This window comes from Oryctolagus cuniculus, chromosome 10 (assembly GCF_051225735.1).
Source record: "Oryctolagus cuniculus isolate XC-2025 breed Fujian yellow rabbit chromosome 10, ASM5122573v1, whole genome shotgun sequence".
NCBI classification, from domain to species: domain Eukaryota; kingdom Metazoa; phylum Chordata; class Mammalia; order Lagomorpha; family Leporidae; genus Oryctolagus; species Oryctolagus cuniculus.
The window spans coordinates 100,557,687-100,575,154 of record NC_142876.1 but is presented as its reverse complement, the minus strand read 5'-3'; the positions used below and the strand labels follow the sequence as shown (position 1 = coordinate 100,575,154).

The 17,468-nt window shown below is 43.6% G+C and overlaps 2 protein-coding genes across 40 annotated transcripts in view; both read left to right on the top strand.

The window, feature by feature from the left end:
- Nucleotides 1–6,048, top strand: part of RBM6 (RNA binding motif protein 6) — a 116,168-nt gene extending 110,120 nt beyond the window's left edge. For 18 of the 29 annotated variants that reach the window (XM_089306230.1, XM_089306222.1, XM_089306225.1 and 15 more), the window contains 3 exons: nt 323–420; nt 4,960–5,089; nt 5,804–6,048. In XM_089306230.1, coding sequence (XP_089162356.1) covers nt 323–420; nt 4,960–5,089; nt 5,804–5,932 — 357 coding nt within the window. In that variant the 3' untranslated portion in view covers nt 5,933–6,048. The remainder of the gene's footprint in view (nt 1–322; nt 421–4,959; nt 5,090–5,803) is intronic. The other 11 variants (XM_089306234.1, XM_089306228.1, XM_070050797.2 and 8 more) reach the window with 1 other exon arrangement.
- Nucleotides 6,049–12,784: 6,736 nt separating this feature from the next.
- Nucleotides 12,785–17,468, top strand: part of RBM5 (RNA binding motif protein 5) — a 31,046-nt gene continuing 26,362 nt past the window's right edge. For 3 of the 11 annotated variants that reach the window (XR_016214806.1, XM_089306235.1, XM_008260673.5), the window contains exons 1-4: nt 12,785–12,895; nt 14,188–14,252; nt 15,777–15,942; nt 17,203–17,358. Coding sequence is in view for 4 of the 11 variants with exons in the window: in XM_008260673.5 (XP_008258895.1) it covers nt 14,236–14,252; nt 15,777–15,942; nt 17,203–17,358 (339 nt within the window). In the remaining 7 variants the exon portion in view is untranslated. Of the gene's footprint in view, nt 13,405–14,184; nt 14,253–15,776; nt 15,943–17,202; nt 17,359–17,468 lie in introns of all 11 variants that reach the window. The other 8 variants (XR_016214807.1, XM_089306236.1, XM_008260674.5 and 5 more) reach the window with 3 other exon arrangements.

The following is a 17,468-nucleotide window of genomic DNA, read 5'->3' as shown; positions in this document are numbered from 1 at the left end:
AGTGAACCAGAGGATGGGAGTTCTCTCTGTCTCTCTACTTCTTAAATACATATATATTTTAGTTTACCTATGAAGTCCCATTAGAGTTCAACTGCTAATCAGAAAGGAAAAAAAAGCTGAGTCAGCCACACCAGCTTATTTCCAGATTTATGAACAGAAGTCACTGCTTTCTCTAGAACAGTGTGTGAAGGTACAAAATATTCTGGGAGTTCCAAGTTGAGCTCCTTCACATTAGAAGAAATACCAGGAGTAGAATAAGACTTCCCCCCTCCCCAGCCCCATCAGATGGAAATTTCAAGTCTACTCTTCTGCTCACCAACAGGGAAGATTTAAAGAAAGAGGAAATGATCGCAGGGAAAAGCTCCAATCTTTTGACTCTCCAGAAAGGAAACGAATTAAATACTCCAGGGAAACTGACAGGTAAGCCAGACACTCTCCATTTGACGTTGGTCTCAAGACCTAATGATAAAACTATCTGCTTCCCCAAAAGTACTGCTGTTTTTTTCTTAGGGAAGTGAGGGTATCAGAGCAAGTTTTGTCTGAATTCCCAGCCTTTTGATCACCTGCCTTTCCACGATGAATGCCTGTGTTTTCAAGGAAAGTTGGTTGGTTGGTTCAGGTGCTCAAAGCCAGGACTGGAGTGGCCACAGTCAGTAATGCTGCAGCCTCTTCATGGGTCTGGTAAAAATGTCACATTCTTGGGCTGTTTCTCAATGGAACCTTCATTCTTAATTTTTTTTTTTTTTTTTTAATTTTTTGACAGGCAGAGTGGACAGTGAGAGAGAGAGACAGAGAAAAAGGTCTTCCTTTGCCGTTGGTTCACCCTCCAATGGCCGCCGCGGCCAGCGCGCTGCGGCCGGCGCACCGCGCTGATCCGATGGCGGGAGCCAGGAGCCAGGTGCTTTTCCTGGTCTCTCATGGGGTGCAGGGCCCAAGCACCTGGGCCATCCTCCACTGCACTTTCTGGCCACAGCAGAGAGCTGGCCTGGAAGAGGGGCAACCGGGACAGAATCCGGTGCCCCAACCGGGACTAGAACCCGGTGTGCCGGCGCCGCTAGGCGGAGGATTAGCCTAGTGAGCCACGGCGCCGGCTGGAACCTTCATTCTTACACAGAGATGCTGAATAAATAGTTGGCTGTTGATTAGATCTATCTCTGGTTTCCTATACCTATTTCTAATCAGATAGTTCCCATGTCATCAGCCTAGAATTATATAAGACTTCTTGATGACCCACTGTATACAGGCAGTCCATAAGTGCAGGAGTACTCAAGTAGACAAGCATATATTTTCCTTGACTGCTGAACACAGAATGGAAAAGGCTTAGGTGGCAGTGTGTCTCATAGGGCAGGCACTGAAGCTTGGAGGGAAGCTCCATGAAGGATGAAAAAGAGAAGGCTCATGATATGTTTGAGAAGTTGGAAGAGTTTCATGGGGCTGAACATTGGGGTTGAGTGATGGAAGATAAGGCTGATTAAACAAATGGAGGCCAGGTCATAAACTTTTTTTATCTTGAATGCTATGCTAAGGCTTTACCTTAAAGGCAACAGGAGATCATGGAATGATTTTAAGCAGTATATTCATCTAGCTTTGTGTTCTGGAGAGATTGTTAGCCATGTGGAAGGTAAGTTTTTAGGGAGACTGCTGCAACAAGTGGTAAGACATGATTGCTTGAGAGGAGGCCCTGAGCATGGTAAGGAAAGTAGCTGAGAGAGGGTATGAAATCCACCAGTCTTTATGATCAATATGTTGGGGAAAGGGAAAAGTCTTTGATGATGCCCAGGTTTCTTTTGCATATCTGGGAAAAGGGGCAGTAAAAACCTTGCAATTAAAGATTGGAGGGAAGAGTGACAAAGATATAGGAGCAGGAGAAGGGTTATCATTTATAACGAGAGAATTGAGCAGATCTCTGTACTGGTAAACAAAACCAATAGCCAAAGGAAGTTGTGCCTGTGGGGAAAGGGAGACAACTGATAGAACAAATCCCTAAGGAGACTGGCTGGGGCCCGATGCTCTGGCATTTTAGCTTAATTTGATCACCTCCCACTGTAAGAGATGTATTTTTGTATCATGGCCCAGTCATCATGGGTGTGGGTGTGTGTAGTTGAAAAAGAAGTCAGCATTCACAGGCTTCCTCCAAGGCAGGCACCCTAGGACAATCTCCTGCCCTCTGCCAGGTGGGCTCCCCAGTCTTATGGCACTGGGTAGTAAACCCTTGGGAGGAATTTTTCTGGAGGGGAAGGAAAAACGGCAGAAAGAACTGAACCCCTTCCCTCAGAAGCCCCAGTTAGAACGAAGACAGCATGCTCAGCTCTCAGTTCTCTGCTGAGCTGCCCACCTGGCCTGCCAAGTGTGTTCTCTCAATTTAACCACCTAAAGTAACCTTGCTTTCCCCAGTCTGACTGGGCACTCTCTGTTAGATTCTGTCTCTTCAACTCTTAGAGATGTCCTACCCCAATAAACTTTGCTACTTTGCTTACCACAGAGGGGAAAAAGTCATTATAAAATATACTTGATTTTATATGATAAAAAAGCAACATTTCATTCTTATGCAATGAGCTTTGATATATCTGTTGTAGTCTATTTTATTTTCATTTCTAAGATGTAGTAAGGTAAAACCACTTAATGGGCCATCCCATCGTGTCCGTCTCTGTGATTTGAAATACAGTAGGGTGGGACAAAGGTGAAGGAGCCAGCCACTAGGAGGAAGGACACCTTATCCCTGAATCATTGAAACCAGCCTGTGCTGGTTGCAAAAAGAGACCCTTCTCTTGTCAGCACTTTTCATAACAGTCTTCTGACTCTCCTCCTTCTCAGTCCTCTTCTCTTCTCCTTTTTCTTTTATCATAAAGTGAAGCTGTTTTCCAGGACTGTGCCCTCAGTACTTATTTATTCCTTTTTTTTTTTTTTAAGATTTATTTATTTTTGGAAGAGTTACAGAGAGAGGGAGAAATAAAGAAAGAGATCTTCTATCTGCTGATTCACTCTCCATATGGTCACAGTGGCCAGGGCTGGACCAGGCTAAAGCCAGAAGCTTCATCCAAGTCTCCCACATAAGTTGCAAAGGTCCAGATACTTGGACCATCTTTCACTGCTTTCTCCAGGCCATTAACAGGGAGCTGAATTGTAAGTGGAGCAACCAGGACGGAAACTGGTACCCATAGGAATGCTGGCATCATAGGCAGTGGATTTACCCACTGTTCCACAATGCCAGTCCCAGTACTCAGTACTCATTCTTTTTTTTTTTTTTTTTTTTTTTTTTTTTTTTTTTTTTTTTTGACAGGCAGAGTGGACAGTGAGAGAGAGAGAAAGGTCTTCCTTTGCCATTGGTTCACCCTCCAATGGCCGCCGCGGCCAGCGCATCGCGCTGATCGGATGGCAGAAGCCAGGTACTTATCCTGGTCTCCCATTCGGGTGCAGGGCCCAAGCACTTGGGCCATTCTCCACTGCACTCCCTGGCCACAGCAGAGAGCTGGCCTGGAAGAGGGGCAACCGGGACAGAATCCGGCGCCCCAACCAGGACTAGAACCCGCAAGGTGAAGGATTAGCCTATTGAGCCGTGGCGCCGGCCACTCATTTATTCTTTTTTTTTTTTTTAATGTATTTATTATATTTGAAAGGCAGAGTTACAGACACAGAGTGAGGCAGAGACAGAGAGGTCTTCATCCGTTGGTTCACTCCCCAAATGGCTGCAACGGCCAGAGCTGGGCTGGTCCGAAACCAAGAACCAGGAGTTTTTTCCAGGTTTACACGTGGGTGCAGGGGCTCAAGGACTTGGGCCATCCTCCACTGCTTTACTAAGCACATTAGCAGGGAAGTAGATTGGAAATAGAGTAGCCAGGTCTCAAACCAGCGCCCATTTGGGATACTGGTGCCACAGGTGAGGCTTTACCGACTACACCACAATGCCAGCCCTCATTTATTCTTAATAGCTCTGCCCTCTTAACTTTAGTTGTCTCAGTCCCCACCTGTAAACTAGCAAATCCTATGGCTCCATCCCAAGTGGATTCCGTTTTCTTAGCTCACAGTCATTATTTCCAGTTTCCTCCTGAGCATTTCCTCTTGGGTGCTTCTCAGGCCCCTCATACTAAACAGTTACTAATTATTACATTCTACGTGATACCCTAGTGTAGTCCTGCTCAACTTTCTGGATTCCTTTTTCAGAGTAGTGATAGTCTACCAGGTCCGATCCAGCCCCACTGTTTTTCCCCTTTTATCCAATTAGTAGCCAATTCCTTAATTAACTGTCACCGATCATTCTAGCTCACCTTGAAACCAGATTCCTGATTCCTAGTCTTGGCTTCCTCTGTTCTTTAGTCCTTTCTCTGTATACCAAACCACAAAAGATTTGTAAATAGAAATCTGTTCTTCTGACTTGCCTGCTTTTGAATATATGCCTGGGCTCTAAGATTTCTTTGTCTTAAGGTTCAAGTTCAGGAACCAGGTTTAACTGAATGTTTAAGGCTTTTTACATCTGTTCCCAGGTAATGTTACCTTTGTAAATTCCTACCATTGCTCTCCTGAACAAATGATGTTCTTTGACTTCTCCTGGCTTGTGTCTTCCTTTCTTTCTATAATTTTCTAACTTCTTATGTGTCAAGACCCAATTCAGATATACCTTCCTGTTAGATTTCCTGTCATATTTTCTGGTGCCCCTTTGAAGATTGTATATCTATTATATTTCTTTAACAGGTACCCAATATTGCCACATCGTGGTTGAGCTTTTCAGTGTTCTGTTACAAATCTTTTGGCATAATTCTTACATCTTTCCCCATGAACAGACCAAGTTTTGGCCATAACTTGAAACTCAGGGCAAATCTTGGTGCACAGCAGGCGCTCAGAGGTATTGTTTAATATGCTTCATAGGAGGCATATTTGAAACAAGAGTATAGAGTTTTTTATGAAGCTCACATGTAAGTCACCTTGAATGTGATGGTGTCTGAATGTCTGCTTCTCTTGCAGTGATCGTAAACCTGTTGATAAAGAAGAGAGTGACACTAGCAGCAAAGGAGGCTGTGCCCAACAGGCCACTGGCTGGAGGAAAGGGACAGGCCTGGGACATGGCCATCCTGGATTGGCTTCATCAGAGGAGGTGAAATGTTTCTGTTTTGTTGAGGGTGACCTGAATCGAATATATGTAATTTTATTTTGCTGTTTGGCCTAGAATAGCATTCTTGCCTTTTAGATGGGTCTCTCCACTGCTGTTGTAGGACATAAGACCTCAGGAAATCATCAGTTTTGATCACTGGGTTATAGTTTGGCATGCTGGGCCCTTTGTGGTTTGGTTGGAGTTGAGAAAGAGAGGGAAAAGTTGGAATGGAGTTCGTTGTACTCTTAAACAAGAATAAGCAGTAGAACCATGTAGGAATCAGGTAGTTTGAGATGGAAGAATCATTTGGTTAAAAGAACTAAGGAACTGACAATAAAAGGTATAAGGGTGTCTCCAAGAGTGACTGTTGGTGGAGGTCTTTGATGGCTAGAATTTGGGGAGCATGAAGTTAGTCCGGGTTCCCATGAAGGACTTTGCCTCTCATATTTCAGGAAGAGCCTTTAGCAAAGGTGATAAAAAGAAACATTGCCCATTTTATGGACTTGGCTGCCCCTCTAAAAATGCTCAGCCCTACAGAGCTTCTCACGTGTCTGATATTGAAACCTGTGTTCTGCAGCCATGGCATCACCACCCTCATCCATCTTGGGTATTTGTTCACTAATGAAGATTCCTTCCTGTCCAGAAATGCTATGGGCAAAGACCATCCCAGAAGCTAATTAATTCATAGGGGCCACTATACTATTTGTCTTTGTTTAGCAGACTGAAGGCCGGATGAAAGGAACTGGAGTTGGGGCCCCAGGAAGAACCAGCAAGAGACAGTCCAACGAGACTTACCGAGACGCTGTTCGGAGGGTCATGTTTGCTCGGTATAAAGAACTTGATTAAGAATGGAGACAAGTCCACAGGACACAACTTCCTTGTTTCGTTTGTCCGTCTCTCCTTTTGTTTTGTTACTGTTCTTGCTGCTAGAACTTTTTTAAATAAACTTTTTTTCAATGTGATTATATTTTGTTAAATTTTTCTCCCAAATATGGTGAGGGATGGCTAATTGTAGGAGGAAAAGAATATCTTGGTATTATCTTGATATGGGTCCATATAAGCTGATATTAAAATGGTAACTCATACTGCAGTGAGCCCTGGAGTACTTTCTGCTGTCAGTGTGAGTAGGTGTATCACAGGGACCTTTGAACTGTAGCTTATGTGAATACTGTCATGTTTTAAAATTTATTTAAACTTAAAATTTGTTAATTTAAATATAAACTTATCTTTCAAATGAAATCAGATAAAATAGCATCTCATTATTTGTTTATGATTTTTCGGTAACTGTTAAGGTAGAACATATTTCCATACGTTGGTTTACAACTTGTTAGACCTGAAAAGTACTCTTCTGACTTCCCCGCTGTTGCCGTCAGGGGAGCGACAGTGTGGCAACTCAGAGTGCCCGCTGGGTGCTTGATTCTTCACACTTTGTGGTTGGCACAATAAGTATTACCATTCCTTTATAGCCACTGCCCCAGCTCTCCCTCCATAGCTAAAACTCCCCAAAGAGTTATATGCCCTCTTTCAAATCTTTCTCAATTTTCCAATCATTTCATAAAGATTGCTCCAAAAAATTAAAAGGACTGTATACTGTATTACAACTTTCAAAAATAATTCCTCTAGGTTACATGTTACACTAAATTGCACTTTGCAGATATGTCAGGAGAAGAATGATTCATAGGGAGAGAGCTAGGTATTTAAAACAGCAACTTCATGGTGTGAGGCAGGAATCTATCCACTCTTGTAAAGAAACAGATTCCATATTTTAGGCTTTACAGGTCACATGATCTCTATTGTAACTATTTAGTTCTGAGGCTTTAATTCAATGAAGTGACAATCACAGGACACAAGCCTGTAGATTGTTGTTTGCCAACCCTCAATCCAAGGGCATTGTCTGAATGCATAAGGTAGGAACAAGGAGGGCCAAACTGTACTCTGTTCACAAACAAAAAGTGGGGGAAAGGGTAGACAGTGAGGAGCAGGAGATGTAAAGGGGTTCATATACTAAGGAGAAAGCATTACCAGAAACAGGAATGATAAATGTGAATTTAAATTGTTCACCTTGCTTTGCCCAGATATAATTCCTTTCTTTTAATTTTAAGTCTGTTTACCCCTCCAAAATCAGGAGCACACTAGCTTAGGAATTGAGAGATGTGGTTTCTCTGACCTAATACTACAAAATGGACCGTTTGAATCTTTGAATTTCAGACAGGTACACTCAAAGAGACCTTCTTGTCTAATCTGTGGTCTTGCAGGTGTATCTGTAGTGCATCTCATTACTTTCTGTCTGAATAGGTCAGAAACCTTTTTGGAAACTGATCCACTTTTATATTGAATTGGCCAGACCAGGTTTTCCTTCTAATCCTTTGTCACCCCACTGGAGCTGGAGTGAACTGGGTATGGGGCATGTCAAATTCTTAACTATTGAAATGGTTTTTGTTTTCAAAATTTTATTTGTTTAAAAGGAAGAGTTAGAAAGAGGGAGAGACAGAAAAAGAGAGATCTTTCATCTGCTGGCTCACTCCCCAAATGGCCACAACAGCCTGGATTGGGCCAGGCCAAAGTCAGGAGCCCAAAACTCTATACAAGTCTCCCACATGGGTGTCAGGGGTCCAGGTACTTGAGCCATCCTCCACTGTTCTCCCAGGTGCGTTGGCAGGAAGCTGCATTGGAAGCAGAGCAGCCAGGGCATGAATCAAAACTTGTATGGGATGCTGGCATTGTAGGTGGCAGCTTAATCTGTACCACAGTGCTAGCCCCAACTGTTAAAATTGCTAACCCCAGTTACTGGTTTTCCAGCAGAAGCACCATCTAGTTACTAAGTTGTTGGTCTGTGAATAATTTGAGAGCTTAATGTATTTGTCACTGGTTCTTACAGCAAGACCATTTTTGGTCTCTGTGCCGTGGGACTCAGTCCACTGAGAAAAATGGACATCGATCAATTACTAATGTGATAAGAACCTCAAGGGAGAAGTACTGTCAGTTGTTGGGATGGAATGATTTGGACTTGATTCTTGTTTGGTGGCAGTAACATCATCCCTAAAGACATGTTCAGGCTCATATCTCAGAGACAAGTTTGACCCATTGCCTAGTTTTCAAACAGTTTTTTTTCATAGTTTGGTTTTACCATTTAAAGGAAATTTAGCTTTTGGAAATATGAAGTGTCTTCAGAAAATTGCATGGCAATGTGTATTCAGAAAAAATTATGCATGCATTTCCAAACTTTTTGCACCAAAGCAAACTTCTAATTTCATTTTCCATGAACTTTTTGAAGTACCCTCTTTTATTTGACGGCCGGTGCCACGGCTCAGTAGGCTAATCCTCTGCCTTGCAGCACCTAGTCGGGGCGCCGGATTCTGTCCCGGTTGCTCCTCTTCCAGGCCAGCTCTCTACTGTGGCCAGGGAGTGTAGTGGAGAATGGCCCAAGTGCTTGGGCCCTGCACCCCATGGGAGACCAGAAGAAGCACCTGGCTCCTGCCTTTGGATCAGCGCAGTGTGCCGGCCACTGGAGGGTGAACCAACAGCAAAGGAAGACCTTTCTCTCTCTCTCTCTCTCTCTCTCACTGTCCACTGTGCCTGTCAAAAAAAAAAAAAAAAAGATTTATTTATTTATTTGAAAGGCAGAATTAGAAAGAGGCAGAGAGAGAGGTCTTTCATCTGCTGGTTTATTCCTCAAATGGCCACAATGGCGAGAGCTGGGCCAGTCCAAACCCAGGAGCTGCTTCTGGGTCTCCCAGGCAGGTATAGAGGCCCAAGGACTTGTGCCATCTTCTACTGCTTTCCCAGGCCATAGCAGAGAGCTGGATCAGAAGTGGAGCAGCCAGGACGTGAACTGGTGCCCATATGAGGATGCCAGTACTGCAGGTGGCAGCTTTATCTGCTATGCCACAGTATCAGCCTCTGAAATACTCTTAAGATCTAAACTTTTCAGTACACCTTAAAAGCAGTACTTTGGTACTGATGAGAGTAGAAGTGGGTGTGGAAAATGTCACTCTGTGATATCCTTAGGAAGTTCTCAGAGGCCTTTAATCAGAATTCCAGAACAGGGACTCTGGGTAATTTTTTTAAAAGATGTATTTATTTATTTGAAAGGCAGAGTTACAGAGAGGCAGAGAGAGAGAGTGATCTTCCATCTGCTGGTTCACTCCCCAGATGGCCGCAACAGTCAGAGCTGTACTGCTCCAAAGCCAGGAGCCAGGAGCTTCTTCCCCGTCTCCCTGGGTAATTTTCTTTACTCCCATATGCTTAGGACCTGCCACATGGCCTAACAAAGAAGGCACTCAGTAAATTAAAAATAATGCTGAGGAGCTAGAGATGTGGCATGGTGGATTAAGCCACTGTCTGTAACAGCGACATTCCATTTATAGGTGCTGGTTGGAGTCCTGGCTGCTCTGTTTCCCATCTAGCTCCCTGGTAATCTACTTGGGAAAGAAGCAGAAGATGGCTCAGGTCCTCAGGCCCCATGCACCCATGCTCAAGACCCAAGTTCATCATTTCATTAAATTGGAGATTTTTTTTTTTAATATCCAAAAAGTGTGAAAGACAAAGGACTACTCTTTATTGAATATATGTAGTTTTCTTTAAAATGACAACAAATTACTTTGCTGTCTTCGTTTTTGTTACATCAACTGTGAGGCTTTTTTTTTTTTAAGATTTATTTTTATTTATTTGAAGAAGTAGAGAAAGAGAGAGAGGTCTTCCATCTGCTTGTTCACAATGGCCAGAGCTCAGCTGATCTGAAGTCAGGAACCAGGAGCTTTTTCTGGGTCTCTCACATGAGTGCAGGGGCCCAAGGACTTGGGCCATCTTCTACTGCTTTCCTAGGCCATAGCAGAGAGCTGGATCAGAAGAGGAGCAGTCCGGACTAGAACCAGTGACCATATGGGATATCAGCACTGCAGCTTTAACTTGCTGCACCACAGTGCCACCCCCCACCCCCCGAGACAGGCTTTTGAGGGCATGGTTCTGGAGTTCTACAGGGCAGTATCCACAAAGAAAGTCAGCTACCAGAGACAATTTTTAGTATGGCACTTAAATGCAGATGAAATGAATATCTTTTCTAGGGACAGCATTCAAGCTTAAGAATGATTTTGTGTCATATATGAATAGCCACATAGCTTTTCTCACAGGTGACAAGCTCAGCCCAGGAAGCACTCCAAGGGTTGTTCAAAATTGCTGTTGAACTGCTTTGGTGACCACTGATTCTAGTAGAGCTGCTGGTGACCATTGATTCTAGCAGATTCTGGATTCTTGGCATCTGTATCATCTGTTGAAGGGCTTGCATTGACCTCATCTGTGTTTAATATTTAAGTTTCTTAGGCAAATACATTATCTGAATGTCACTGTGGAATCATTTACATGTACTTTTTTCCTGATAATGAAAATTCTACATGCTCCATTATAAACTGTACACTCAATGAAGGCTCAGACATACAAATGAAAAAGTTGAAACATTGAAAAAATACATATTGGGGGTTTTATATAGAAAAGAAAGGGAGAAAATTACTCCTAAGTCCAAATCCAGGGATTTCTTTTTCCAGACATGTTTTTATTTTTTATTTTTTAAAAATCTGTTGATTGAAAAGAAAGTGATAGGGAAAGAGATCTTCTTCTCTGGTTCACTCCCCAGAGAGCCTCAATGGCCAGGGCTATGCCATACCAAAGCCAGGAGCCTAGAACTCCATGAGGGTCTCCCATTTGACTGGCAGGTACTCAAGCATTTGGTGCATGTTCTGCCTTCCCAGGAGCATTAACAGGGAGAGGGATCCAAAGTGAAGAGGCCAGGAATCAAAACCAGCACTCATACGGGGTTCTGGTATCGCAGGCCACTCACTGCACCACAATGCCAACTTCTACCATCATGTTTTTATCTAAATTTTCAGTGTCACTTAATCCCCTTAATATAGAAATTTATGGTAAGCTATATAGTTAGAACATGTTTGAGGACTTTTCCAGAAAAAAGTTTTTTTTTTTCTGGGATACTGAAACTCCTTCTATGTACTTTTTTTTTTTTTTTTTTAAACAGGCAGAGTGGATGCTGAGAGAGACCAAGAGAAAGGTCTTGCTTTTGCCGTTGGTTCACCCTCCAATGGCCACTGCAGCCGGTGCACCACGCTGATCCGAAGGCAGAAGCCAGGTGCCTCTCCTGGTCTCCCATTCGGGTGTAGGGCCCAAGTACTTGGGCCATCCTCCACTGCACTCCCTGGCCACAGCAGAGAGCTGGCCTGGAAAAGGGGCAACCGGGACAGAATCCGGCGCCCCGACCGGGACTAGAACCCAGTGTGCCGGCGCCGCAGGCAGAGGATTAGCCTAGTGAGCCACGGTGCCGGCTCTTCTATGTACTCTTAATAGATTTCTTATCTAGTGAGAGAAGAGTAGTAGGACAGGTGCTGTTTTTCATAACTAATACTTTTCTCTGCCTTTATACGGTTTTTTCAGCCTGCACTGAAAAATGACCTGAAAAATCAGCTCCACTAAAATCTATCTAAAAACACGAGGACAAGCCATGCCAACTGGATACTTAGGAATACCACCACCTCACTGGCCAGAGTCCAAAATATTCCTTTGACTTTTCCAAGCATCTTTGCTTTGCCACAAATGTTCTACTTTAGTTTTGGTGATGGATTGGTTTGTTCATTCAACAAATATTTACCGAGTTTGCACCATGTTCCAGGCACTGGTAATATGGTAGTGAACTGAAGAAAAGCCCCTGCCCTTTGTTTACATTCTAGTGATTGAGGGCAGAGACTCTTAAATTAGTTCAATTCCCAGCTCAGCCACTATTGTTAGCTTTGTATGACCTACTGTCTCTGAAATAAGGACAGGACTGGCCTAGACTAGGACAAACAGTAGAGACAGCTTCAAATGGTCAGATTCCAGATGTACTTTGAAGGTTTAGCTAACAAGATCTGCTGATATAATGGGTGCAAGAAAATGAGAGAAATCAAATGACTCCAAGGTTTTTTATCCTGAATAACTGGAAAGGAGGCTGTTGCCATTTATTAGCTAAAGAAGGCAGTGGAGGAGATGAGGAGGAATTTGGCTGTGTTAACTTTGAGATGCCAATCCATCGTCGGTTGAGCCCGGAAAGTGACTTTCCTTGGCCCCTACTTTAGAGAATATCCATGCAGTGACATCCTGAAGACCTGACTACAAGAATTCTCTCCGTTGTCATAAACCGCAATTTCCCTATCTGCAATTTGAGTTTAATAACTACCCATAGGGAGGCTGGGTATGGGGGGAAGAACCGCCATAATCCAAAAATTGTACTTCTGAAATTTATATTTATTAAATACAATTTTTCTATTAAAAATACCCTTAGATTATAGAGTTTGTAAAGCATCTAGCACCATAATCTAACGTAACGTCTAGTGAAGTAATCAGCTAATATTCCTTCTCTTGAAGCCAGATTAAACGTTTTGTGCCGGTGAAGGCAAAGAGCGCCTAACAAAGGCGAACAATTACTACGCCTGGTTGAGAGGAGCCCTGAAAGTTCTAATCCGGGTCCTCAAAGGCAGATTGGCAACTCTGTCGTAATTTAGAAAAAAAAAGAGAAATACGCAAGAAAATAACTGGGCGTATTGACAGGCTGCCCCGGCGACCACACTTCCCGGCAGGCCTCGCGCAGTTAGGCGCCCTCGCGGATTGGGCGGCTCCGCAGAGGCGGGAGGCAGGGGGAGGGGACAGGCGCGAGGTATTGTGGGTAGGAGACGGCTGTCGGCGGAGGCGCCATTTTGTGGAGCGGCCGAATCCTGTCGGAGGTTCTGGGGCGCAGCACAGCTGCTGCTGCGGCTTCGGTCCCTCCTGGGGGTAAGTGCGACGGCCATCCTTAACGACCGGCGGTTCTTGCCGTTGGGGCCGGCCCCTGAGCTTTCCTGTCAGCTCCAGGAGGTAGCCGATCGGTCCCAGCCGGTCCTCTCAAGGGGCCAAACTGTTCTAGGCGTTGTAGGGCCGCGCCCCTTCTCGCCGCCGGGTCTCTCAGCTTCCAAAGGCCACCTCCCTGCTTGAACGTTGGCTCGCTACTTTTGGGCTGTGAGTTTGCCCCTTGCTGGGGCGTGTCTACGAGTCCCCAACCGAACGGAGCGGTGGAGCCGTCGCCTGACTCTCGGGCGCTCTTCCGGAGCGCCTCGGACCAGCGGCCATCGCCCGGCTTCTGCGACTGAATTTCCCTCTCCGAAAGGCTTTTCGGTGGTGACTGATCTGCAGCCTGGGAACTTCTTGGGAGGCAGGAGGGGCGTGTGTAGGTAGGGAAGGCCGGACGCCCGAGTCGGGTCGCGCAGGCCGTGTCGCCGCCATCTCGGCCGCAGCACCCGGAGGAGGTGGGTGAAGGCACCGTCTGGGAGACAAGGGGCCATAGCAGCGATTCTGCTCCGGGACTTGTTTTCCCCTCATGATCCTTTTCACTCAATTCACATTTTTGTCGAGTGCCTGCTCTAGGCTAGGTACTGGGGACAGCTGTAACTAACCGGTTTCTCGAACACGGCCCAGCTGTGTGGTGTCTCATAACCGCGTCTAGCGGGAGCTGCTGCTCGCTGCTCGGCCCAAGGCATGGTTGTTACCGAAGAGTTAAATCGTGTCGAGGTTTGCTGTTGTCTGGTTGAAATATTTTGATCAGCGGTTGCATTATAAATGTAGTAGATTTCAAAACTCAGCATTTGTTCAGGCTTCTCAAGAGGTTCCAATGGAAAAGTTTTGAATTTCGCATTGCTCCTTATATTGATACAGTCACCGGGATCAATATTTTAACGGTCAGTCCCCATTGGAGTTGCTTTGATTCTGAACTCGCGGAGCTGATTGCAGCTCTGCCCTTTTTGCTTTGTAATCCTAAAGCAAGAGCAGGGAAGTTGTCTTCTGCTTACTTCCGTATGTGGGTTTGTTATTGAATATGAATTATTTTTAAAAATGCGTAATCTTCCCGCTGTGCTCATTGTTAACATGTTGACTTGCTTTTTGGCTTTGACAGTTGTTCTCACTCTAGATAATCACTGTTAATGATTTGATAAAGGTTTGATGAAACTCAGCCAGTAGTATCAGTTTATAGAGAGGCTGACTTAAGTGATCTCTGAGATTTGCAGCAACCAATCTCTTTTGTCTCCTAGCAGAAATAAGACAAACGTTTTGGAGGTGTGTTCTAGATCTTCAGTGGAACAATGGGTTCAGACAAACGGTAAGTTATTACAGTATTGCCTTTGAGCTCAGCCTTTTAGTGGGAACTGCACTGTTTGCTCAAAATTGCTTATGGCACAAATACTTGAATGTCTGTTTTGTGGGAAGCATTGCTAATGAGAACCTTTATGCCCCTACTGTGACAGACTGCAATCTAGTGAAAAAATTAAAGTACTGTGCAAACTAAGCTGTGATAAAAGTTGAGGGTGCTGTTAAACTTATCAGAAGCATGTTTTTTTCTTGAATACAGCCTGGAAAGCTTTCTGAAGAAACTAATTGCTAAGATGAAGGCTAAGTAAGAATTACTTTCTTACTTAAAAAGCAGGGCAGGTGGAATGGGTCACTAAGGGTTTCTAGTGTGGATAACAGCCTATGCAGACACATAGTGCCTGGCGGTGCTGAGCAGTTAATGGATTGCCAGTTCTTGGTATTGTCCCCTTAATAGTGAGATGATCCAGGATTATAACTGATAGGCTTGGGACCATCTGTTACATGAAGAAAGAAAGAACCAAAAAATTAGTGAAGAATTGAGAGAATGTGTCTGCTGTGTCAACAATGGATACTCCTTTTCAGGCCATTTGATTTAAACACATAACCTTTTACTTATTCAGTCACCAGCCTTCTTAGGATTGAGACCATTCCCTGTAATAGAGCAAATTGACAGCCCACTGGGACTTCATTGTGTCACATGATGTCATCATCATAATGCTGTGGCAGCAGTCTGTGGTGCCAAGTAACTTTTTAAACATTTACCCTACTTTTTAGAGTCTCTTAGTCCCATACTTAATGTCATGAAGTCTTAGATTACTCGTGTCTTTGGATTTGTACACTCTGAATGAGGCCCTTGTAAACCTTTTTTAAATCTGTTGTCAGGTGGGTTTAAGCCTCAGGTCACTAAATTTTCCCATGGAGCCTGGTTCTGACCAGTAACCAAAAATAAGCCAGATCTTACCTTATAGGAAATAATGATATTTGATGGTGATAATCTTGGTTAACTATCCAGTAATGTCTAACAAAGTGCTTGATTGACAGGCTAACAAAAAAAGACTAACTTAGCTTATCCAGGTTGTTGGTCCGTTTTCTGGTCGGTATGATACCCTTGAGAGTAATAAGCCAGAGTGTGCTGTGCTCTCCTTTGAAAACTAGGCGAAATTCAAGTAATTCCTTTCTTCCTCTCTTTGGTCACTAAGACCCAAAGAGCATGAAAAAAGTAATGTGTAGACCATAAGCTTGAAAAAGTGGAAGAATAAACTTTGAGAACATGGCACTTTTTCCAAAATATTTAACCCAAACATTCAGTAGCTGTATTTTCTGTTTAGCATAAGTTCTTAAAAATTAACTACATTTAGGGATATAGGTATTTTCTCAGTAGTTATCTTTGTAAACTGGAGTTTGGTAGCATTTTAAGGGTTACATTGAACTATTTGGTGGACATACGTTACAAACTGATCTGTGTGGTATGGACTTTTAACCATATTTTCTAAATGTACAGGTTTATTTATATTAAAATTATTTTCCCTGGCAGAGTGAGTAGAACAGAGCGAAGTGGAAGGTACGGTTCCATCATAGACAGAGATGATCGTGATGAGCGTGAATCCAGAAGCAGGCGGAGGGACTCAGATTACAAAAGATCTAGTGATGATCGGAGGGGTGATAGATATGATGACTACCGGGACTATGACAGTCCAGAGGTGAGTGACCAGCAACTGTTATGTACTTGTTAGAATTATGATTTGTATGTACAAAATCCTCAAAATGAGTATACTAAATGTTGAAATCTCTCCTTGAGTAACAACAGCCAAATAGTTATTCTGAAAACTTTCTGAGTTGACTAAACCCTCCAAAGACTGTGCTGGCATTGTGACAGGGGGTAAAGCCACCGCCCGTGATGCCAGTATTTCATATGGGTGCCGGTTTGTGTCCTGGCTGCTCTACTTCCCATCCAGCTCCTTGCTAATACCCTAGGAAAAACAGCAGAAGATGGCCAGAGTACTTAAGCCCCTGCCACCCATGTGGGAGACCCAGGTGAAGCTCATGGCTACAACCTGGCCCAGCCCTGGATGTTGTAGCCATCGGTGGAGTATAGCTGCATGTGGAAGATCTCTCTAACTTCTTCTTTCTCTGTAACTCTGACTTTGAAATAAATAAATCATTTTTTAGAATAATAAATAAAACCCCTAAAAACAAACTGAGCCTTTCAGTGATGGAAATAAAAGGTAAGGTTTACATAGGACTCCCCATGATTTCACAATCATTTAGATCTCACAACAGCACTATGATGTAGGTGCTATTCCCATTGTAAAAATGAAATAGTAGAATCACAATAGCAAGTACTGTGCCTCAGGTTGTGTGTTTCAGTTGCAATCACCTTTTCACCCTTCTTTGCATATGTATACGTAGTTTTGTTTAAAAGTGATTTGCTGCCTTGTAATTTTGCACTTTCTCTCTGGTATTTCTATGTATGTAATCTTTCATATTATAATAAGCAATTTCATATTATGCATTTCGTTGTATGTTGTACTGTCTGATAAGCTATTAAACCATTTTTCCTGAACTAAACAATTGTTAGTGTTTTTAGAAAACACTGCAGAGAACAGTTAACATGGAATGCTTGGATAATCTTTATTTGAAAGGCGGAGAGAGAGAGAGAAAGTCTTCCATCCTCTGGTTCAATCCCCAAATGGCCACAATGGCCAGAGCTGCACTGATCTGACTGCGACACATGTGGGAGACCTGGATGGAGATTCAGGCTCCTAGCTTTGGTTGGCCCAGGCCCAGCCATTGTGGCCATTTGGGGGGTAAACCAGCAGATGGAAGATTTTTTGTCTCCCCTGCCCCCAGCCTTTCAAGTAAATAGATAAATCCCTTTTTAAATGTAAATTCTAGGAGTGGATGGCTTAGATGAGAGGATGCAAAATGGTTTTGATGTTATTTTGTTTATTGTAAATTAGAGGGAGCGTGAAAGAAGGAACAGCGACCGATCTGAAGATGGCTACCATTCTGATGGTGACTATGGCGAGCATGACTACAGGCATGACATCAGTGATGAAAGAGAAAGCAAGACCATCATACTGCGTGGACTTCCCATCACCATCACAGAGAACGATGTAAGGGGAAACAATGGTTCTAATGAGCGGTCTAATAGGCACAAAAACTTGGAGCGTCAACCATTATTTTTTTCAGGCCTCTCATGTTTCTTATTTTCTCTCAAGCTGTT